Here is a 23,947-nt window from a genome sequence, read left to right as displayed (position 1 = left end):
CTCACAGGGAGTTGCCTCCGACCCACATAAAAATGTTACATATTCCAGTGAGATTTGAATCCAGTACGTCACAGAGTATTCACTAACAGACTGAAGATATCAAAGTGCATCTGCTCAGTTAAAATCTTCAAACAAATCTCTTTTATTGGTTCTATTTTATTTTTCAGAATTGGAAATAACAGTACAGATCAAGTCTAGTGAGATGACAGTTTTGCAGTATCATGACAAGCAGTGCAGGAACAGGTTGCTTTTTTTTTTTAGTTTAAAAGTGGTACTGTAAGAAATAGTGCCTTCCTATACACAGGAGATTTAGTGATATCATCTGGTACACATCATTTGGGAAACACTTCACTTGGAATGGGTTGGCCATTGAGAACAGCCAGTATATTTGCTATTGCTTCTTCTGCCATCATATGGATAGCTTGGACTGTTGCAGTTCCAATGTGAGGGGTTATGATGATGTTATTTAATTTTAATAGAGGGTGATCTCTGTAAGAAACAGAAAAAACAGAATGTGTTACACAGAGAACTTACTCTGCTGCTATCCTATGCTAGCTGTGAGAAAGGGAACCTTGGGAAACAGCAGCGGCATGTTGAGATAAAAGGGCCACAAGCACAGAACTAGCAGAAAGCTGTGAGAAGCTTGCTTACCCATTTCTTTTTTCTCTGTTGGTCTTGTTGCCTTGCCTGTCAGTTAGGCTGGCAAAGAACTGACAGATGTGGGAAAGGTGAATACTTTGTCATTTATTTATGATTGTGTGAGATAGGCTGAGGTTTTGCCCTTATGCAGTGAGAGAGGCTCCCTATGGAGATCAAGATTATGACAGCACTTTGCACGCAGTTTGAAACATTTCACATTAAAAGAATGGGAAACAGGTTTCTTTACCTTGGCAGAGGCTCAGGGTATGTCACATCCAGAGCTGCAGCCCTAATAACCTTACTCTGGAGAGCTTCTACCAACGCATCTTGATCAATAACTGCACCTGTATTGAAATGAAATCTTGGTATCACAATGAGTTAATGAACATATTTTTATGGGGAGTAAGGAAATGTCTCAAGGGTCTAGTGAGAAAAATTAGAGGATCTGCATCTTGTTCAAAAGCAGAATGCCTTTCTAACAACCATTAACCAAACAAACCAGTGATTTGATTTATTAATCTTTAATTACAGAATGATTATGGTCCACTGCATGAGGTGCTTCTTGAGATGAGACTAGTTTCAGTCTTTTCCTCATTTTGACACTTCCTGTATTACTACAGACAAATCACGTAATCTCTTCATGCTTTCCACTCTTTTATCTCTGCTTTGTTTACTGAAACTATAATCTTTCTCATATGCTTGTTCAGTGCCAACAGATCTGTCATCCCTTTTGAGGCTTCCTTTCTACAAGCTATTCCAAATGTTACATAATGTTTTCCCTTGTACCCCGTTCATCCTCGCTTAAGATAAACCTTTCAGTTACTTCCACTAAAAACCCTGTCTTTAGGATAAGGCTAAAGAGAACTGAACATCTGCTGAGCATCCCTAATTTCCACAGGACCTTTGAACACATAGCATATGGTCCACGATAAGTCACTCATTTGTAGACTGTCAGCTACTTCATGACTCACATGGGTATCACAGACTGAGGTTGGAGAGGGGAATGTCAACATAATCAAACAAAACACAACTTTAAGTGTGGAGCCACAAACAGTTACTTCAGATCATCCTACCTCGGCTGATGTTTATAAGAGTAGCTGTGGGTTTCATCAGACCCAGCTCCTTTTTCCCAATCAGTCTGTGAGTCTCAGGAGTCAGGTTCACAATCAACATAACAAAGTCAGATTGTTGCAGCAAGTCTTCCATTTTCTCACAGTAGTGGGCACCAACAGCCTCTTCCTCTTCCTTTCTTCTGAAATAAAAATGCACACATCCCCAAACTGAGCAACTATTTCTAACTGGCTTCAACAATCAATTACCCCAGGAGAGATCCAGAACAGCACAGAGACTGAGAGGTTTAAGGACAAGTTTAAAGAAAAAGACATTGATAGGTGCAGATAGTGGAAGGGAGGCAGGAAGGATATGGGCTAGAGGAAGCAAGAGGCTAGACAAGTGGTGGGACACTGAAGGAGTGATGCATGCAAAGCACATGGGTGATATTAGGTATAGGAGGTTGGGGATGTAGTCAGATCCCACTCTTCTCTTCTGTGTCCATGCCAATCCCTGTGGAGTGTTTCCTTACCTGACATGTGAGTTAGGACTTGTGGTTGAAAAGAAATGAAGAGAAAGTGAAGGGTGAAAGAAAGGAAACTACAAATCTGTGAGAAATTAAGACCTTTGTCATTGGTGCTGGTGTGATGAGTGATCAGGCTAGGCTGAGGAGACTGGCTGGCTGGGTGGAACACGGATGCTGCCAGAAGCCTGAAGAGGAGTCTGAAAGGACAAGGGACACCACAAGGGCACAAGGCCTGGTTTGCTTGGACAACATCTTCAGAAAGGGTACACGGCCCTTGTTCCAAACTGCTAGTGTCTTAACCAGGGCAGAGTGAGTGCAGGAGGCATGGCGGGAACCAAAGTGAGGAAGTGGCAGCATGCTGGTGCTTCTCATGCTGCTTACAGCTGTCACAAGTGCATAGGAAGACCAGGGACACAAGTAGAGCTGTGGCTTCCATCATTGCCCCTGAATTACATGCAGAAACCAGATGTTTTTACCTCCGGTTTCTGTTATGGTAGAGGATCCTCATGTTGAAGGCTCTGGCTCTCTGAGCCACTTTGTACCCAATGCTGCCCATCCCGATGATCCCAAGCGTCGCTCTGGTTACTTCCACTCCCAGCCAGTCAACAGCAAAATGCTTCGTGTCTGGAGAAACCGCAATCTGGCAGCCTGAATGTAAGTACATGCTGAATGGGTACAAATCAGCAATAAAAGCAGGTCTGGGGGACAGAAAAAGTTTATCACCATCACAGCAGTGAGGCTCTGGAGCACCCCTACAAAACAGCCTTGCTAATTTTGACCAGTTCATAGAAGGGCCTGGATGGTGCCAATCTTTGCAGCCAGGGCTGGAGTCAGTAATACAGCAGGGTCCTGACTGGGTATTGTGCTAGGAGGAATGGCTCCTCAGGGAAGTACCTCTTCCATGGCTGGTGCATTTTCTTGGAAATCCAAAAATAGCTTCTTTAACACTTACCACCCTGCAAGCATTGATTTCACTTTTTTTTATTTGGGGTAAATCTCAGCATTTCTCTCCTGGATCACAACCCAAAGCAGACTCACTGCTTGAGTGAGGGTGAAGGTTGCAAATTCCAGCTCAGCCAAGGATCTCTGTGAGCTTTTGTACACAGAACTTGAAGTTCAACAAGATACAATAGTGAGAAAACATCACCAGGAAAGATGCTATTTCATGCTCAGGGGTGGAGCAGCAGTGACAATAAGACTGAGTCCCTGAAGACAGAGGCAGCTTCTTGTGATAGTCTCTACTGACACCTTCCTTCCTCAAAAAGGCATTGTGTAGCAAGGACATGTGGAGAAAAAACCCTTGTGGGGAAAGGAGACTAATGGTGCTGGTACAGTGTAAAATAACTTTGTCAAAAGGATTATCAGCTATTTTAATCATAATGCTGACGCTCTTCAGCAAATACAACCCACTGGTTTAGATAAACTCATCACAGAAGCAGGAAAAAAAAGGAGTTATACTAATTACCAGTCTAGAGATGGGGATATGGCCATTTATGTTTTGTATCTTACTATAGCTCCTAACACTTCTTTCAAGGGGAAATGGAAAGTGGTGACACTCCATTTGGATGCACTCTGTATTCATTTTTTACAGCTATAAACAACCCACCCAGTGAACAGCCAGAGGAGAATTAATCTCCAGGCATTATTCCAAACAGGATATCACAAGTGACTTCAAAGTGCATAATTTAGACAAAGGCCTTTCTCTAGTCACAGTTGCCTTAAAAAGAAGATGGACACATGAAAAGCAGATGCCTCTGAAAACTGAGGCCTCCAAAAATTTATCCCTGTAAAAGCATCCCAAATTGATTTAGACAGATCATCTGAATCATAGCAAAAGTGAGATATGCCAAAGAAGTAGCTAGATCTAGGAAAATTGAAAACATTACCTTCTACTAGTCTTCTGGCAGAGGCCAGCATCAAGGCCATTCCTATGTCTGCTGTTGGGTCCGCCACGGCGTGGGGGGTGTTGGTCACTTTTACTCCAAAGCTAGAGATCATTTTCAAGTCTAAGTGATCAACTCCAACTCCAGAATTTCCAATTACCTTTAAATTAGGCAGGCTTTCTAGAAGCTCCCGGTCAATAGTTGGCCTGCACTCAAACACGAAAACAGATTGGATTTTTTTGCTCATTTCTTCTTTGTTTTCAAGAAATTCCTTCATGGTGATAAGGTGAAAGTGTTTCTTCAAAAGTGCTGCAAGGTTTTCTAGCACACCTTGAGTTCCTCCTATATCCAGAATCAAAACGCCTGGCAACTCTTCTTTTGCCATGACCTGCAACAGTGGAATAGAAGAGATACTCCCTTGTTCAGGAAAACACCCTTAAAGGAGCAATAAGATAGTGATCATTTAAATTCACATCTGTAAAACAGGAACTGATGGAACTCAATACTGCTTTTAATCCACAGTCACTTGGTAATAATGTGGTGCATTAGACAATTTCCCAGCACTCTTCCCGAATGCTGATTTAGACTGCAACACCAAGGAACACCCACACTCTTAGATCAAAATCCAGTCCTACAAAATGTTATTTGCAAATAGTTTCATTTTAGTCCTGAATCAATACTGATTTCATACAAATCTGGCAGCTTTTCAACCTTACTTACCAATGCACTTCTACAAACAGTGGTATGAAACAGAGGCTGCTCACAGTTTCTTGCCTATTGGTTAATGGTTGGTGAAGCTGCAGGTATCGTAGGGTGGCACTGAGCCCCAGATGGGTCTGACAAACATCTGTCAGGAATGGTTTAGCTCTAACAAATCTGCATGATGAAGGGCCATCCTTAGACAGCTGCTAGACTGCTTGCCTTCAGTGTTTTAAACATCCAGATCTGTACCTGAACTTGTGCAAAATTTAGGACACCCACACCTATATGCTGAACCAGTGGGGAAGAGCACTAGAGGTGATAATGTAATTCCCACCAACAACACAGTCCTTCATACTAGAACTTTCTCCTGCCTGGACATTTCTGAGCCCAGTTCTCTCTACCACACTCCTGCAAATGTACTGTATTCTGCAATAAGATGATACCAGCTCTACAGATAACCGTCTAATTAGAGGCAGCCCTTATTGATAAAAATGGTAGTTGAAGATTTGCTGCATATCTTAACAATAGTTGTGCCTAATTTCCTACAATTCTGCTTGCTGTGGTCCACTGATGTTCAGTCTCCATCTCATACTATGTCCTATGCTTGGGTGCAGAAAACCTGATGTTGTGCTAACTGAATCAGAACAATTTTCCCCGGCAGTATGCTGATTTATTCTGGGCACACAGTACTGGGCAGAGATGTCCTGCTGCTTCAATCTTCTCACAAAAACCTTCTGCAAGTAACCAGAATGCAAACCTGTGACAAAAAAGTGTCAGCATAGATTGGAAGTTTTTGTCAACCATATTTACCCTTGTCCTGAGCAAACTCAGACTTATCCCAACCACAACTATTAAATGCTTACAATCTCAACACCAATAATGCTGCTTTATCCTGGCCTTGACTTGCATTTCTTCCTCAGTTCCAGTCTGCTGCTGTACATGGGCTTGAAGGCGTCTCCGTGTTAGGACAGGTCTGTAATTCATCATAAACAATGTCTCTGATAATACTACCTGGTTCTGAACAGCAGCAAACAAGGCAATGAGATGAACAGTGCAACCAAATTGCAAAGGAAAACCATGTTCTGAAATATATCTCATCTATTTTTTGCAAACTTAGGTTGTTAGCCCCATGTGGTTGTGAAAATTCAAATTTTCCCAGAGGTAGTCTATATTTCTGAGAGTATCACACAACATGACCTTAGAAGGATAAACTGGATTCATCCTCCAGAATGAATGACACATAGAATAAAATACAATAAAATCACAATATGATGTCATATTGTGACAGCATTGTCCGGCTTTTTGATCAAAACCTGATGCTCCTGCAGTCATTTACTCAGACCAGATGGCAATTAGCCTCTATGCTGTTAACAGTGGTGGAAAACTGGGCACCAGATATCATCAACTGACTGGCAGATGCCAGTAAGACAGTGCTGTTTTACACCATTTGCTTTCATCACCACTTCCTCCTCCATGAAGGGTAGAGTCAGAACTGCATTCATTTTAGAAGCACTTCCTACACTGCACAAGCAGAAGGGTGATCCACGAGGAAACCACTAGCTTTAAACAGCTGGTGCACTAGAAACAGTGCTGAACTAGAAACAGGCTGGCTGCATGTAATGAATCTTTTCATTACTGTGGGCATGCTCAGTTCGCCACCATTTCAGCTGTGTTTGATGTGCACGTGAACCATTAATAGGCTGCAGCACTGTTTCAAGAACTGATGTTCTGCTAATACTGGGTACAATCTTAAAAAATTATACTGATAGCAGTAAACTAAAAACACTTCTTGCAGAAGAAAGGGAGCTCTCCAGATACCAACCTTAGTCTCAGCACTTATTGTTCGTCTTCCAGCACTATATGGGCATGTCCTGTACCTCTGTTTGTAAATCACACTTCTGTGACAGCGACGTCCATGAAAAGCAACAAGTTGATGAATAAATTTGTAAGCCAAATTTGACTGGCCAGACATCAGTGGAATCGGTTTCAACAGACTGAATGCCTTGCTCATGAACATAGTTATTCAGTTATCAGATGTCTTGTCCAGTGTGCTAACTATAACACCTGTCAAGGATATGACAATTTTGGTTTTGCACTAGTATCATTTGCAGTACCACTAACACCCTTTTTTTTTTTTTTTTAAACTGTCTCTCCTCATATTTTGTATTTACGCAAGATTATATGCTTCTATATGTGTAAGCAATCCTAATCATATGTACCACTGTGATATAATGTAAATGAACTAAGTTCTGGTCCTGGCATTGCAGAGAAAATTTTGAAAATATTACTGAGTTTGAGACAACTGGGCAAACAAAAAGTACAGCATTAAAGTATTCATTTTATTGCTAATTGAAGCAGGCCTTACTTCATCTGTGGACCTTGAGTCACTCTTTACTTGCAGATTTCTTGGCTAGCACTGCTCTATGACTTTGGACTTCGCCAAATCACAGCAAAACAAACCTACATGATTTTTCCTAACTCTGTTTTCAGTTAAAGTTAACAGCATGCGTTATCCAGGATAAATTCCTCCCGCTAACTTCTCTAAAGAAGGTGCCTAATTACCTGAACAACAACCAAAGCACTAACCAGGGATGGTTTCTTTTTTACGACGTGCCTTTTCACAGCTCGATCCTGCGGTAGCTAGAAGAGCGGAGAGCTCACAGCTCCTGCTCCCGGCCGGGCACACCCGCTCCTGCCCACCCTCGCTCGCTTAACCCTGCCCTGCCCGGCCCGACCACCGCCGATCCGGGAGCTGGCGGCTTCCAAGGAAGTTCCGGCACGCGGAGCACCGCCCGCCGGTGCCTCTGCTTGCCTGCAATCAGACCAGGCTGCCTTTCATCTCCTCTCCCGCCCCCGGCGCTGGCCTTCCTAGAAATGAGATAAAGCCGAAGAAGGACCTTGATAGTTTTTTGAGAGCTCTGCAATTATGGGGCAAAGTTATTTGGTACAAATTCACATTGTTCCCCACAGCCCAAGCTCAAGCTCGTACTGGTTTTTTTTATAGTGGAAACTGTGGTTTTCACCCTGTCTGCTGCAAGCTAAGCTTTTAAAGAAGTGTGAAGTGTAGAATAAGATCAAACGCCTCTCAGGAAGCAAACAGAGTGGCCTGGGATGCCCTATCTCAATGGCCAGCTCGATTCTGAAAGCTAATGCTGAAACATGCTGGTTTCACAGCTGATCACTTCCACTGGAACACTTATCCAGTGTGCTCATGTACTGGCATTTTGATTGCAAGACAGATGAGAGAGCAGTAAAGGCATGCAAGGGTGAATCTGCCAGGGGCTGGGCAGTGTAGCTGCCACTGCTGGGGGCGGTTCTGTGTGTAGTGTGTGTGCATCAAAGGTGAGTGCATGAAAATTTTCATTCCTGTGGGTTAACACACTGAGAGAAGTCTTCCATAACCAGGAGATGCATGCAGCTGCTCTCTCTGTTGCAGTATAATAGAATCATAGAATGGTTTCGGTTGGAAGGGACCTTAAAGATCATCTAGTCCCAAAGCCCCTGCTTTGGACACCTGCCACTAGACCAGATTGCTCAGAGCCCCGTCTAACTTGACCTTGAACAGTTCCAGGGCTGGGGCATCCACAGCTTCTCTGGGCATATCTCCTTGATCGAATCCCATGGAGACACAGGGAGTTTATTAACATCGTAGAGTGGCCAGCAGCAGAGAGACGGAGGTTTGGGCTCTGATGATCCCCATTCCATCCTCCCCGTGCCACCCAGCAGCACTGCTCGGGCCGGCCGCACCGATCCCCATGGCCCGGCTCCACATCGCACCTGCGAGGGGCGATACCCTGGCCAGCAGACAGGCAGCACCACGTCCCCAGCCGGTTGGATGCCGGGCTCCTCGGGCAGGCGGGCCCTCTGCCAGTTCGGGAAGGGGGGAGTCCCGCCCTGCGGCGGGGCGGAAGCGCGTATGTGCCTGCGCCCTGCCCATCCCTCATTTCCGCTTCCCGTCCCGACCGCCCCGGCCCTTCCCGCCACCCGTATCTCCGAGGAAAGGTCGCCCGTGGGGTGCGCTGGGGACGGGGCGCGGCGGGATGGATGGAGAGATGGATGGGGCGGGGCGGGGGGACTCCTTGCTGCCGCGGGGCCCGGCGAGGTGGCGCCATGGGGCGTGTGGGGGTGGTCGGTCCGGGGGCTGTGGGTGCCGCGGGAACCAGGACGGGCTGTCAGCAGCCGGGGCATTCCTGTCGTTCCGCAGGCTCGCCATCCGCCCGCCAGGATGTCGTACATGCTGCCGCACTTGCACAACGGGTGGCAGGTGGACCAGGCCATCCTGTCGGAGGAGGACCGGGTCGTGGTCATCCGCTTCGGGCACGACTGGGACCCGACGTGCATGAAGATGGACGAGGTCCTGTACAGCATCGCCGAGAAGGTAAATCGGAGCTTTCTGCGCCTTCTGCGTTCAAGTGTTCCCCATGGCTTGCTCGAAGCCCGGGGCAGATTGTATATAACTCGGGTTTTGGAAAGGTATACCAGCTTTAGGAGGCAGTGGGAAAGCTGTTTGTTTTGCTTTCGTGAGTGTCTCCTAGAGTCCCTGACTGACCTGATGTTTGCAGTATTTAATGGGGTGACAAGATTTCTGAAATCAAGATTGCTGCCTTTTAATAACCCATCATTGAATGAACGACAGCATTCAAGCAAGAACAGGTGCTCGATGGTAGGGCTGTGGCTCTAGGTAAGGCAGCGCTCTCACTTGCAATGAAAATATATAGCAGCTTCAAGTTTCCATCTGAATAACTTGGAAAGTTACTTTCAGTTTGGCTCTTAAAAATGGTGAGGTGCTAAACTGTACAGGGTAGTGTTGATTAATTTGTCAGTGTTATTATTCTGATTAATCTGTCAGTGATATTTGTGGAGACAGATAGCATTCCTCTTGAGTTGCATGGAGTGAATTAAATTTTAGGAGCCCAACTCTAAAGCTGTTTTCAGATGGAAACTGAATGCTTGCTGACAGCTGGTTGCTTACTTAAGAAAGATACTGAAGAAAAATTAGACTGTTAAAATACACAATCAGCTAGAAGTTACCTTTTCATATATTTGGTAAAGGTTTTGCATAGCGATAGATGTAGCAAATTAATAACTCTATAACTGAACCACATGAAAAAAAAGCAGCAAAAAAATCTGAGCCATAAATGGTAACTTGGGTAGGAAAAGATGTCAGCTATCATAGGAATCATGGAATGGTTTGAGTTGGAAGGGACCTTAAAGATCTTGTTCCAACCTCCCTGCCCTGGGCAGGGACACCTTCCACTAGACCAGGTTGCTCAGGCCTCCATCCAGCCTGGCCTTGAACACTTGTCGGCATGGGGCATCCACAGCTTTGCTGCCTTCATGTAAAATTCTAGGCATGCTGTATAGCTTGATATGGTATTCTTTTTGTGGTGTACTCCACTGTCTTCTGATGTTATTTTTAAATAAACTAACTTGTGTCTTGAAAATCCCCACAATGAAAGATCTATACCTCCAGCCATGTGTTAAGACATAATAGAATACACTAAGGAGTTGTGACATGTTTTGCTTTAGTTGTTTTGTGTTCAGTGTGGTGGGAGTGTCTTACGGTCAGATACTGTTAGTATGGACTTGTGGCAGGATGCTTGGCAATTTGGCAGACATGCTGGCAGTAAGGGGTGACTGGGGGAAGAAAGAACAATGTAACTTCTTATTTAAAAATCTCCCTCTGCAGAAATGGCAAATTAAAGGGGGAGATCCTTCCTCATCCTCTTGCTTACAAGCCATGTTTGGATCTCTGCTGTTTTAAAGAGTGAGTAAAAGTTCCAATTGTACAGGTGTTTATACTGGAGAATAATTCAGAATGTTAACGTGCTGTAATTGCAGTAGACGTTCAAAGACAATGTAGTCATATTTTACATTTGTTACCATGGTGCAATATTTTTTTAGAGTGCAGCATATTTTTGGGTAGCAGTAATATTTATCTGTACTTTATGATAGGAAAACGGGAGTCCTTTTGGGGAGGAGGAAACTAGAATGCTGTATGAAAATACAAAGTAGATTATATTCACTGAAATGTACTCTACTTGCAGTTGACTGTTTTTTCCCCCCAGTGTTACATGAAAAAGAAGCAAGATTTCACTGAATGTCAAAACAAACAGTAATTGTAAGATGTTAGATTTTTTGCCTTGTCAGGGTTTTAACCAGACATGTATGAATTGAGTTCCACAAGTTTCCTCTTGAACACCTTTTTTCAAAATATACTTTTTTTTTCTTTAAAGGAAACTCACAATTATAAAAACCCATCCCCTGAAATACAGGGGTTTGTTCGCTAAATTAATACCCCTTGTTTAAGTGATAAGCCATGATTTATCTATGACTGAATACTGTAAATCAGATAACTGTTTTATTGGGTCAGTGTGGGTTTAGGGAGGATTGTTCAAATGTTGAGCATTTATTTAACCATAATCAGAAGTGTGAGAAGCTGTGGCTTTTCCTCAGACATTAATTGTGCCTCTGCATTTCTGCTAAGGTTACATGGAAAGTGAGAGAGGAAAACAATGTGGGGCAGGGAAAGAGGGAGCTATAAAAAAAGTGTATTGGTATTGTAGTTACTGGTGATTTTGTAATTAAAGTTGAGCAAGGCTAATAATTTACTGATGTCTGTAGTTTTCAAAATTATTAGCTGTAAGTGTTGCTCTTGGTATAACGTCTTTCTCTTTTCCCGTAGCAATTTATCACCTAAACTTACAGCATAATTAGCAAGAAAAAAAAATTCAATACAGACTTTTAAGTTTGTACTTACTCTGTTGAGTTCAGCAATGCTAGTCTGCTTGTTGCCTTCAACTTGAATGATACGTTGCAAAAACTAGTCTCAGTTCCTGTATTTTTTTCCTGTAAGTTCCTTGTCCATAAAATATGTAAACAGAAAAACACATTGTCTGGAAACTGGTTAGGAAGATGAAAAGATGGAATGTTGTCTCAGTTTTTCTGAGATATTTGCTGTATGTGGTTTGGGATGTAAGGTTTGCTTCACAAGGGCAGCTTAAATCTGAACAAAAAAAAAAAGAAGAGTATTACTTACCTCTGACAGAAATTTCAGAAAACTTCACGATTTTTGCCATTCATCCCAGTCATTAATCCATTAATCCCATGTCAATCTCATCTTGTAGGAATGCATAAATTTTTTTTTAGAATGATATAATTATTGAAGAAAGTCAGGAGGGAGAACTTCAGAGGACAGATAATACTGGCATATGATTTTTCCTACATCAGTGTTTCCTGTGTACCAGCAAAGTGTGTGGTCTTCAACAAGATAGGATACAGAATCTGTACCTGATGTTAAAGGTCCTATAGATTCCTCTGCCGTATAGTCTTGAGCCATTCAGTTTAAATATTTAATAGTAGTCCCCAAGCAGATACAGTTCTGTGAAGTATTAAAATAGCCTGTAGCTGTGGCTAGGCAGTAATGTACTTTTGGTTTTTCTATATGTGTGTTGAGCAATGTCCCCAAGTTCCTCAAAATGATCATTGTGCTTCATGAGGATCAGCACGGCCAAGTCAGATATGGCAATGCACTTTCTGAGCCCTTTCTAATAACCAATGATGTGAAACAAGGTTACGTTCTTGCACCAGCTCTATTCACAATCTTCTTCAGTATGATGCTGCAAATGGCCACAGCAGACCTCGATGAAGAAAACGGTATCTACATTCGATACCGTACTGATGGAAGCCTATTCAACCTAAGGCGACTGAAGGCCCACACCAAGACCTTAAACCATCTTGTCCGGGAGCTGCTTTATGCTGATGACGCCGCCCTTGTTGCCCACACAGAAGGAGCTCTGCAGCGTTTAACATCCTGCTTTGCAGATGCTGCTGAGCTCTTTGGGCTGGAAGTCAGCTTGAAGAAGACTGAAGTTTTCTCCCAACCTGCACCTCAGGAAGTTTTCTCCCAACCTGCACCTCAGGAAGTTTTCCATCATCCCCATATCATCACTGGCAAATCAGAGCTCAAGTCAGTCCAGCAGTTTAATTATCTGGGAAGCATCATCTCCTCGGATGGTAAGACTGACAAAGAGATAGACAACAGTTTAGCAAAGGCATATAGAGCTTTCGGAAAACTCCATAAAAGAGTTTGGTGTAATAAACATCTGAAGAAAAGTACAAAGATCAGTGTTTACAGAGCCATAGTGCTGTCTACTCTTTTATATGGGTCCGAATCATGGGTCATTTACTGCCACCACCTGCATCTCCTAGAACGCTTCCATCAACGCTGTCCCTGTGCAATCCTAAACATCCACTAGTCAGATTACGTGACTAATGCGTCTGTTCTTGAACAGGCAGCAGTTACGAGTGTTGAGGCCATGTTACTGAGAACACAGCTGCACTGGGCAGGGCACATCTCAAGGATGAAGGACCACTGCCTCCCTAACATTGTGCTCTATGGTGAACTTGCCACTGGCTGCTGCAAGAGAGGAGCCCTGAAGAGGAGACACAAGGACTCCCTGAAACAACATCTCAGCCTTGGCCATATTGATCAACATAACTGGTCTACTCTGGCCTCCAATTGGGAGACATGGAGACATTATACGTAACGCTGCTGCTTCTTTTGAGAACACATGCAGAATCATTCTTGAGGAGAAAGGACAATGCAGAAAGAATCGTGTCTTGCCAATACCGCCTAAGGAGACTTTCTGCTGTGCCTTTTGCAGCCAGACTTGCCTATCTCGTATTGGCCTTTTTAGCCACCAGCGCATTTGCAGCAAGCGTGGCTAGAGTCCTTCTTAAGTCTTCATTCGCGAAGCCCAGCCATGATGATGAGTAATGTAGACTGATCTATGAAGCTACTGTAACTAGGGGAAGAAAAAACCCCAACCAGCAAAATTGAACCCCAGCCCTTGAAAGGAAGTAATAAAATTTTGAATCTGTATTGCTCTTTGATTTAGTTTCCCACTCTGACTTAATTTCCTACTCTATCCTGTCCCCATGAACAGCAGCTACAATGGCCTGGAAAGACAAAGTTTTGAATTGAAAAACAGGTAAAGGAGGTCAGAGTATCAGACATAGTTAGTACCTGTCTCTTTTTTACTCTTCAGGTGGTGGTTGTGGTGTCCAAAAGGAGGTCTCTCACTAGAGTTCTGGTTTTGTTTGTTTCAGAATGTAGCAGACTTAACTGTAAAAAATTTACTATATTTTGTGTATGTTATGAGGTTAAGTACTTTCAGAATAAAATTGTGTTATTACATGTTCAACTTCTAAAATACCGTAAGGTTTTTTGCATATTGTCTGTACAGTAAAATTTTGGTTTACATTAACAACCTTAGTGTAGTCTTCATTCTTACAACTACAACTGCTTTTATTTATTGTGGTTTGCTTGCTCAGAGTTGTATTTAATTCTTGTTCTAAGGTCTCCATACCATATCCTCAGTCACAATATAAGTCAGAAAGAAAACTTGTTAGCAACCACTGCCTTGACAGGACAGCAAAGCTTGTTCTGTATAGGAATGTAGTTTTTGAACTGACAACTCTGTCTGAGCAATGGATTCAAGTCCCAACAGGGAGTGGTTAACCTTGTTTGTCTCCACATGCTTAGTAGCTCAAGTATGGATCAACTCCTGCATCCATACCAACCTGAATCCATAAATACTTCAATATCTTTTGCTTAAATTGAAGCCTAAACTAAAGCTTTGTGAATTAGAGCTGGCTGTGTGTGAAGCCAGCTCAGATGTTGCTGTGTACTGCTCCTATCTTGTCTCCAGTATTGTGTCTGAGACAGTAAGTGCTGCTTCAGGCTGTAAAACTTGTCAAAACTGTGCAGAGAGACATTTGAGTAATTCTGCAGGGCTTGTCTCATGTTGAAATAAATGCCTCTTGGTGACAAGCTTGCCTAGCCTGGCATGGCCTCCAAATGGTAGATGCGGCCACTGCAGCGCTTCTGCATCACCTTCTCCGTATTTAGCTTCTTGCCTGTGTTTTTATCTACTTCCTTCTTAGGCCTGAATCCCAACCTCCTGCTGCTACATGCACGGGAGTACAAGGCCCATGTCATGAGCAACCCTGGCAGCCAGTGTCCAAACTCAACAAAACACACCCTTACTCAATGGGCTTGCAAGTTAAGTCATTTTGGAGTGGTAATCTTGTCAGATTTGAAATTAAGAAAGCGAGGGGTAAAGAATGGAGCCACTTCTAAAGTTCAGAGTCCAGCTTTAAGGTCTGCTTTGGACTTCATACGAGCTTTCCAGCAGGCGACTGTCATCAGTTTCACTTCTGTAAAAGTAGGTAGGAGAGAAGGAAGATTCAATTAATGTCTTGGATATTTGGATTATGGTGATAACTTGGACATAGTCTGTGCAAAGGTGATTTGAGTGATCCAGTCCTTTTCAGTAAGGTTTATATAATAACTTATTTAAGACTTGGACAGTCTGTTTCTCTTTTATGAAATCTTAGGCTGTTGATGTTCACTGCTATAGACAAGCATTTCTGGTTCTCCAACAGCTCAACTAAATTAAATGTATATAATATAAAACTAACTTTAAAGGTTCTTTGTTGCAGTACTATCTGGTGTACACAGTTCTTTGAAGTAAAGTTTTGGTTTAACAGTGCTTTTGTAGTGGTAGTCTGGTGCAACATGTAAATCTCCTTGGACTAATCTTTCAGTGAACAAAACAGGTCTTAAGAATGTTTTGTTAATGCTAGATTTACCTAAAAAATATTTTCTAATTGCCAAATTAAATAATTTTTCAAAGATTGTTTGCTTTGTCAAAATTGCTGAATATGTTGTAGAAATGTCCAGAAGTGTGGAAGAAGAAATGATAGGATAAAATGAAAACAGCTCTTCAAGTGTTTTATTTTTTAAAAAAGTACCAAAAACCCCACAACTGTCTTTTGCCTGCTAAGGTGAACCAGGGAGTAACTTCAGTCACTTCTCTGAACATCCCATTAAGCTTCTTAGAAGCCTTTAATATAAAATTGAAACGGGCTTGAAGGATCCCTTCAGAAGGTTTGATATTATGACTAACTTGAGGTTATAAGGCTTTACCTCTTGCCTTAGATTTAGAATGTGGCTTAAATGGATGTTTTCATTAGATTACTGACTGAACCTAGGACTACAACTGGCTCCATAAAAGCACAGTAAAAACTATTTAAACGCTGTTTCACTTCAGGAGAGATTTTACTTTCTTTGCTGGCAATACTTACTTACATCTTTGAAGTGTGATTATTGTTTATAATTTTGAAACTGTCTTGAAGCGGAAGCCCATAAAAATTTATTTACTATGTGCTTCTGCGTTTTTTTGCAAACAAACATCCCCATACTTCCTCAGGTAAAGTGCCTGCTAAGATGTCTAAGTACAGTATGATACAATATATCATATTTTTCTCATGCAATCTAATCCTGTTTTGTGAACTAAAACACTGTTATATCAAGGAGATATTGTACTCATCAGTGCATTTCCAGATTGCATTTTCCTTTTGATAGGAAAATGAACTAGTGGGAAGTACTGTCACAAACAGTAAGTTTGTCATAGATCTTAGACCATGTGTGTTTAACCCCAGCTTGGTAATTCTGTGTAGTCAAATGGGAAGGACCAAAATTGTGTTAGCATGTAATTAAGGATGGGGAGGCACAGTTGTGCAGTCAGGGTATAATGCACAAGCTTTTGATAATATACCTTACAGTTAAAGGTTTGTGTAATTTAGCAGACTGCTGACTTAATGAGTACGAGTGTATTAATTTCTGCTGTACACATATGAGCTAAGCTTAGAAACCAAAACTTCCCCTAATTCCACTTAAGGTTAAATATGCTACACCTAGGAAACAAAAATGTGATGTGGTTTTCTTGCAGGAGTGAAGGCATTAACTATGGCATTAAAGGGGAGGGATTCTTGTGCATTTCACTGAGTAACTGCAAAATGAAAGCTGGTTTTGCCAGAATTGCCCAGAGAATAGCTTCTCATCAAGGTCTTTTTTTCATTAGCAATTACACTTTTAAGCTCCTGTTTTAGCTTTGCACCTCTCAAAAAAAGCTACCAGGTTTTTTATTAAATTATCAGTTTTATTTTAATTTAATGAGTGTTGTTATATTTAACGAGTCTTGATGTTATAGAGGGGGAAAAATGCTTGGAGGCAGGCACTAGGGCTTTGTACATCATTAATTTTCTGAAGTCTATAAGCAGCTGATGACAGAGGCAAAATGTGTCAGCTTGGCTTGCACAAAGCAGTTATTCTATGTGTTTACAGCTGTGCATGTCACTGTGAGGTCTCAGCTCTATATAAAGGGCATTTGTTTCTCTGGATGTTGATTTAGCATAGTATCTTTCCACTTGATACTGGATATGAAATGAGCATCCTGTCTATATTTAAAAATATTTCCCATGTTAATGGGTTGTAGTGGTTAAAAATAAAAGCAAGGCTGTTTATTGTCATTTTATGACTTAATAATTTAGAAAATTAATGTTACAATAACAAAAGCTTATGTGTTTAAATCGGTACTACCAATAATGAAAGGTTTGGTAATATATATTGCTTTTGTATTTCCTTTTTCTTCTGTTTAGGTTAAAAACTTTGCTGTTATTTACCTTGTGGATATCACTGAAGTACCAGACTTCAACAAGATGTACGAGTTGTACGATCCCTGTACTGTCATGTTTTTCTTCAGGTACATGATGGTTCTAGAATGTAACTCATTTTTGTTTGTCAAATACAGTATCTCAGTAAATAATTTCTAAATGTATATTAGCATACTGATGCTTATATTTTCATTGCTTTACAAAAGAGTCAACTGATTAAATAGGAAAATGGCTTGTTTTTCAATTAACCTAGTAACAGTGGTTGATAAGAGTACAAATTAGTGATAAGTGATTAGTGAAAGCTGGTTTTATTATCCATTGTTTTTAGTTTTAAATCTCAGAACATGTACAGAATGTTGTAGTAGTACGGCAGTCAAGCTTGTCAAATTTGCTTTAAAGATAAATCCAAAGTATGAAGGTTTTTTTGAGCTAAGACTTCTACGGTGATGAGATAAAACGTCCTACTGACAAGCGTGGAAGTCTCTCTGGAGATAGACAGTAGTGGGAAAGAAATGTACAAACAATGAGGAATATGCTGAAGGATAATTGCACTGAGTAGCCATTTTTGCTGGCATGATTGCCATCCTTATTCTTGCTTTAGAAATTGGCAGTAAAATGTGAGCTTGACTGACAGGAGTGGATACTCTCTCTTAGATCCTTATTTTGAAAGCCTGTTTATGTTATAAAGGCTTCTTTTGAATCCTACAAAGCATTTTAGAGGCATATAAAGTTTATTTCTGAAATATAATGCCATATTAACTTTGAGGTTTTTTTCTTTCTCTTTAAAGGAACAAACACATCATGATTGATTTAGGTACAGGTAATAACAACAAGATCAACTGGGCAATGGAAGATAAGCAAGAGATGATTGACATTATAGAAACTGTTTACAGAGGAGCCCGCAAAGGTCGAGGTTTGGTGGTATCGCCAAAAGATTATTCCACTAAATACAGATACTGACGTTTCTTTGGGCTGCCTTTTCTCTCAGCTCTACGTCCACTTGAATTTATTATTGCGTGTGTACATATATGTATATTAAAAGAAAAAACCCTACAAATCCTTGAACTTTGAGCATAATTTGAATTATTTAAAAGGTTTAAAATCTGTTTGAAAAGTAGAAGACTCAAAGCCTGTGACTGTCTTGACTGCAGTACTATTGTAGCTGAATTTTGGGGTTTTATTTTTTAAAGACTTTACTCTTTGTTGTCCTTTTGGTATTATGTATTTTTGTACACGGAAAGCCTGTTTGGAGAAAAACATTTTGACTGGTTTTGTCTGCTTTTGTTACAAAAATATCTGGGAAAACGATAGCTTTTTTTAAAAGAATAAAGTGAGAGTTCCACATATTCACTTTAATTTTTTTCAGCTAATTAAATTTGTGAATGAACACAGGTGTAATTGGATGTAAATCCATTATGTTGGAAGATGAAGGCTTATCACTTTTCTCAGGATTTACTTGTGTAGAATATGTTTCCACTAAAAATGGGAATAAAACTCTAAGGTGCGTTGATTAATATTTAGCAAAGATCAGATAATTAATATTTGACAAAACTCAGAGAAAACATCTTCCATGACTTTGCACACAACCCTCTCCCCATCAGCTTAACTGACTTGTGGTGACGGACTCCTTTTACATGGTGGTTGTGCACAGAGGAGGCAGTTTAAAGTACTCAGTAGATTCTACAGAGCCAAAGCATAATTGCTGTTCTGGAGCTGGCTGCACAGCCACCAGCTGAAGAAACCACGAGCCATGCTTTCTGTCACTTGATCTCCAGTTTGTCTAATGGTATACTAAAATGCATATATACTCGGGAGACTTGGACTGGATTCCACTGTGGCATGACTCTTGAAATTTCTATCTGCATTTCTGCCAACTTCTGGAGTTGGCGTTCTGTGGGAGTTTGTTTTTTAACATGATACATGCACATATACAGGATTAATTAAAAAACAAACCAGCCTACGCAGAAATGAGATACCTGTACTTTTTGGTCCAGTTTGTCACAAGATAAAGCAGAATATGCTTTTTTGCCGTCAAGCGTTATTTTAGAGGATTTAGAATGAGTCACAGAAGTAAAACACAAGGGTCCCAATTCCTGCTGGAGTTTACAGTTTACTGGTTTACAGTTGTGGAGGGTTGCCCTTGGCTGGATGCCAGGTGTCCACTGAGCCACTCTATTGCTCCCCTTCTCCGCTGGACCGGGGAGAAAAAACAAGATGGAAAACAATTCGTAAGTTGAGATAAGGCAGTTTAGTAAAGCAAAGGTGAAAGTTTGTGAGCCAAGAGGGAAAAAAAAAAAAAAAAGTATTCTCTACTTCCCATTAGCAAGTATTCAGCCACTTTCTGGGAAGCAGGGCTTCAGCATGCGGAGCGGTTGCTCTGGAAGGCATTATTTGTAAAATAATGGATGCCCTCCCTTCTTTTCCTTAGCCTTTATAACTGAGCTGATGTCATATGGTATAGAATATCCCTTTGGTTAGTGTGGGTCAGCTGGCCTACTTATGTCCCCTGCCAGGCTCTTGTTCTCAACTGGGGAAGGAATGTTACAGTGCTGAGGCTGTAACACCCACTGGTGTGTTACCAACACCTTTCTGGCTACCATTGCAAAGCACAGCACTGCGAGGGCTGCTATGGGGAAATGAACTCTATCTCAGCTAGACCCAGTACAACAATGGTAATTCTGCAATCATTTATGTTGGCAGGGACCACCAAACACGAGTCATAGTAGGTCCCACTTGCTTAGGTTGCCCAGGACTGTGTCCAGTGTTAAGTATCTTGTTTGAACTAAATGGTCTTGAAGGTCTCTTCCAACCCTGATGATTCTGTGATCTTTTAAGGATGGAGATTCCTCAGCCTTTCCGGAAGGCCTGTTCTGCTGCCTTCCTAGTAGAAAAACATTCCTTGTATCTAGCTGGAATTTTCTGTGTTTCAGCTTGTCTCAAATTACTCTCTGGTGTAAAACACCTCCACGAATCCTCTTAAGTTTTCCCCATGCTTTATCAGGGGGTAGTTGTTAGCAGCAGGAAACTGTAGTTTTTTCTAAAGGCTGAACTAACAGAATTCCAGAATTCTCTCAAACCCTTGTATGCTTTGTACTCCACCATATCTTGGTGGCTTTCTTTTGTAACTCCCTCACAATAGATTTCTTGACCTGGTGAGCCCCCAAATAGACACAATGCTCTAGGTGTGGTCTCATGGCAACTGAATGAGGGAAGGACCTGCTGGTTCAGCTTATGCTAATGCTGACCAGCAAGTGGCTGCAGCCTTTGCTGCCAGGGCACCCTGCTGACTCACAGTCACCCCCCAGACCCCACTCCTTTCCTGCAAAGCAGTGTGCCAGCCAGCCCCTCACAACTGCTGTGTCCCAGAGCCCAGCTTAGCACGTCCCTTTGAACTTCATGAGGTTCCTGATGGCTTCTTTCTCCAGCCTGTCCTCCAGCACATCAGCCCCAGTGTGACAGTACTTGAAAGTCTACACTGACTAAAGCATTGATTGGAATGATTTCTTGATATTAATGAAGACTCTAATAGATGCATTTATTTCTCATTAGATATTCACCTGGCAATGCTTCAGTTTCTGCATTTATGGTAAAAGGTTCCCACTACCTTTCAAGCTAAATCTTTCCTGCAGAGTGCCAATGTTTTGGTGTACAACAACCTTAAAATTAATGCAGATGTCCTATTTTCTCTGATTCTACCACGTTTTGTTCAGGAATTATCTGACAACTAGAATTCCTCATTACCTCAAAGTTTATAAAACAAACTCTTTCATTAAAACAGCTGACATTAAAACACTGAAACTGGCACAATCTGCATACCTGGGTGATGTTATCTGCATTGGTGTGTGGCTTTGGGTGGGCTTGTGAAAGAGTAACAACTGAGCATCTGTACTCTGTGCAAATACTGCCATTTCTTTTAGTGCAGAATGGTTTATATTCATTTCACCTCTGAGGGACCTTTGTAGTAACATCAAATAAGGTGCATTTTGTGATGTAAAACATTTAAAGAAGCAAGAAGATGGCACATGCAAATAAAAATTTTTGTCCTAGAAGGATCTTGTTATTCTGGAACATTAAAGGTAAAAAGGCAACAAAGAAATCTTATTATTTTAATATTATTAAAATAAATGAAATACATTTTCATAGATTACAAAAATTTGTGATTGGATAAGTTCACTATATAGGATTTAGTTCTCTATCCAAAATAGTGGGTTTGCCTTCTCTGAAACTAACAGTTCTTTTTCAGCTTCAGGAAATACAGTGCCACATTTAGATAAGTAAATCCATCATTCTACTTTTTTTTTTCTGGGGCAATAGTTTAAAAAAAAAATTGAGATTCTGTCATGACATGATGCAAACGTTTGTTTTCTCTTTACATTTTTTGTCAATGTGACACTGTAAACTCCTGGAGTCAATGCAGTGCTGTTCTGCCTTTGTGTTTCTTGAACACATCCTCCTTTCAATGCTGCAAAGAAACAGTGAGTAAGTAGGTTATTTAATTATTCATGAATGTGATTCAGCATGAAAATATGGAGATCTCTGTACAGTTAAATACAACTTCGTAGATTGTCTTTCTGTGTTTCTGAAAATTATTTCATAGCTTATCACAAAAAAGGCATCACAATGAATAGAGGCCGAAATTACTTCAGCATATTTACAGACGTTTCTGTCTTTCACTGGGTAAGCAGTCTCAATCACAAGAATAATTGATGTATCTCAGTTTGAATCAGGAAAGTGTGCAACAACAGGAAGACAACATCACCTGCATCCACAGAACAGGGAAGCAAGGCTGTCTCATAAATACTAAGAGTGCATGTAAGAGGTGTGCTCTGAGCCATGCTGGGAAGCTGAAGCAGGTTTAAAAGCACATGTACGTAAATTTATACCAGTGGGAATCCTCAGTCAGCTAGGTTAGCATACCTGAGGGACAGGAATGGTGGGCAGGAGCACTTTAAGCCACATACATTTCATTACAAATGTACAGCCTCAATTTACATACTTGGGATTAGTTTGCACTACCCCCCCTCATACATGGCACTCAGCTGAAAGAGACGCAGCAAGATGCAGTTTTTCTTTTGTAAAACTAGTAGCATTCTTGAGCTCTTGGCAAACAGAAATCCAAGATAATTTTAAATATGTTTTTAAAAAGTACACTTTTGAATATGTAAATATGTAAACGTTATTTTCATGCTAATTCTTGCCCATCATTCAAAATTAAATGGAAATATATAAAATACAGAAACATTTAATTAAGTTCCTTTACTCTCAAGTCTTCATCAGTGTTCTCTTCTATCCCAGCCTCTGTCATCAGGTCAGCAACACGCTTCTCGAGGTCATTGATGCGCTCACCCATTTCTTCCAGTAAAAAGTTAAAGATAACTTATTTATAAATAAGAATTCTATAATTTTACAGGTTTTTTTTCTGTAAGAAAAACAAGCACCTTTTTTTCAGATGTCTCAGCATCTTACTTATCCACGTTTAATGCCCGATGAAGTATGCTCAAGATTAGATTGTTACAAGACAATCCCACTTTCTTGCAACAGACAAGCACTCAAGTTCTTAATACGAAAAGCCTTTGTGTATATCCAGGAGTGGAGTATTTTCTGTCTAAAAGATTGGGTTTTTTTCTGAGGAACTATTTTAGGTGATACCATACCGTCAACCTACACACAGAGTGCTGCTAAAACATTATTCTTCTCTTACACTAAAGCAGCTGCTTCCTGAAATGCCGAGTTTCAGAAAAAAATGTAATAAATGTGCAGTTTCAGAAAGCAGAGGTAGTTTCTGTAAGTATATCAAATGAAAAAGCGCAGAGCCCCTTCACATCTTAATTTCTCTTTTTGAGGGCTCACCTTGCCACACTCAGGAGACCAACAGCTGTTTCCAAACCAACAACACATGGCTAATTGGAGTTGCATTTTTGAAGATGGTTGTGGTTTTTTTTCATGTACCTTCAGAATCTTTACATATAATTTGATGCTTATTTGAAACAACTGCCGCACAGAGACTACTTCGCTACTTGTAGTAAAACCTTTTTTTGGGATTTCTTTCTTTAGAAAAGAGGTAAATAAATGGCCTTGGGGGGGCAATTCAGCTGTTTTTATATCATAGGTGTTTAGCAACGTCAATCATTACACGTTAATTTGATGTTTAGGAAAGAAGCCCATCCCGATGTTAAAAGCAAAGCTCGCCCCATACGGGACCCCAGCCGCAGGAGCCGCAGTCTTTCCGGCGGTGCAACTACCCCGCGTTCCAAAGAGGATATTTCTCAGCGTTAACTTTTCCGTCAGAGTCTGAAAATTCTCCTGCAGCCGACACAGCAGATTTTCCGCCTGCAGGGGGGTGGGTGTGTGGAAATAAAGACAGCGAAGGGAGAAGGGGGGGGCCTGCCCGGCTTCCCGCCCCTCCCTCCTGGCCGTACGAGCAGACCCATGGCCAGGCCCCGACCCCCAGCCAGGGCAGCCCCAGCTCGGCCCCGCTCCCCACCAGAGCCAGAGCCGGCCCCGCTCACCAGCTGCGGCAGCTCTCCGGCTCTCCGCGGGTCGGCGGCCTCCGCCGCCATCGCCTCCCCCCCGGCTCCGGGCCGCGACCCTCGGCCCGCCTCCCCGGAGCGGTGGGACAGGACGG

General features: G+C 41.6%; 3 protein-coding genes across 14 annotated transcripts; 1 reads left to right on the top strand and 2 right to left on the bottom strand.

Annotated features, from left to right (window-relative positions):
• Positions 1-118: 118 nt before the first annotated feature.
• LOC116795435 (probable 2-ketogluconate reductase) lies at positions 119-10,272 on the bottom strand. Of its 8 annotated transcripts, none has more exons than XM_032705158.1 (8): positions 8,578-8,684; positions 7,363-7,668; positions 6,623-6,864; positions 4,102-4,486; positions 2,692-2,863; positions 1,713-1,891; positions 887-983; positions 119-489 (listed from the first exon to the last, which is right to left on the bottom strand). In XM_032705158.1, exons 3-8 carry the CDS (start codon positions 6,815-6,817, stop codon positions 333-335), a joined length of 1,185 nt encoding a protein of 394 aa, XP_032561049.1. In that variant the 5' UTR covers positions 6,818-6,864; positions 7,363-7,668; positions 8,578-8,684; the 3' UTR covers positions 119-332. The 8 variants fall into 8 exon arrangements, with proteins under 8 accessions (XP_032561049.1, XP_032561056.1, XP_032561039.1 ...); XM_032705165.1 differs by having other exon boundaries at positions 6,623-6,866; positions 7,418-7,668; XM_032705148.1 differs by having other exon boundaries at positions 7,387-7,668; positions 8,578-8,683.
• On the top strand, positions 8,703-21,890 carry TXNL4A (thioredoxin like 4A). Of its 3 annotated transcripts, none has more exons than XM_032705300.1 (4): positions 8,703-8,802; positions 9,005-9,178; positions 17,308-17,411; positions 18,111-21,890. In XM_032705300.1, exons 2-4 carry the CDS (start codon positions 9,026-9,028, stop codon positions 18,280-18,282), a joined length of 429 nt encoding a protein of 142 aa, XP_032561191.1. In that variant the 5' UTR covers positions 8,703-8,802; positions 9,005-9,025; the 3' UTR covers positions 18,283-21,890. The 3 variants fall into 3 exon arrangements, with proteins under 3 accessions (XP_032561191.1, XP_032561197.1, XP_032561205.1); XM_032705306.1 differs by having other exon boundaries at positions 8,706-8,814; XM_032705314.1 differs by lacking the exon at positions 8,703-8,802 and adding an exon at positions 10,490-10,567 and having other exon boundaries at positions 9,064-9,178.
• On the bottom strand, positions 13,517-23,947 carry HSBP1L1 (heat shock factor binding protein 1 like 1). 3 transcript variants are annotated; one of them, XM_032705323.1, is made up of 4 exons: positions 23,832-23,947; positions 23,586-23,652; positions 22,583-22,680; positions 13,517-13,927 (listed from the first exon to the last, which is right to left on the bottom strand). In XM_032705323.1, exons 1-4 carry the CDS (start codon positions 23,880-23,882, stop codon positions 13,847-13,849), a joined length of 297 nt encoding a protein of 98 aa, XP_032561214.1. In that variant the 5' UTR covers positions 23,883-23,947; the 3' UTR covers positions 13,517-13,846. The 3 variants fall into 3 exon arrangements, with proteins under 3 accessions (XP_032561214.1, XP_032561222.1, XP_032561226.1); XM_032705331.1 differs by lacking the exon at positions 13,517-13,927 and adding an exon at positions 18,352-19,518; XM_032705335.1 differs by lacking the exon at positions 13,517-13,927 and adding an exon at positions 21,758-21,784 and having other exon boundaries at positions 23,832-23,946.

This window comes from Chiroxiphia lanceolata, chromosome 1 (genome assembly GCF_009829145.1).
Source record: "Chiroxiphia lanceolata isolate bChiLan1 chromosome 1, bChiLan1.pri, whole genome shotgun sequence".
In the NCBI taxonomy this organism is placed as follows: Eukaryota; Metazoa; Chordata; class Aves; order Passeriformes; family Pipridae; genus Chiroxiphia; species Chiroxiphia lanceolata.
The sequence above is the reverse complement of the archived record's forward strand: the minus strand, read 5'-3'. Positions and strand labels throughout refer to the sequence as shown.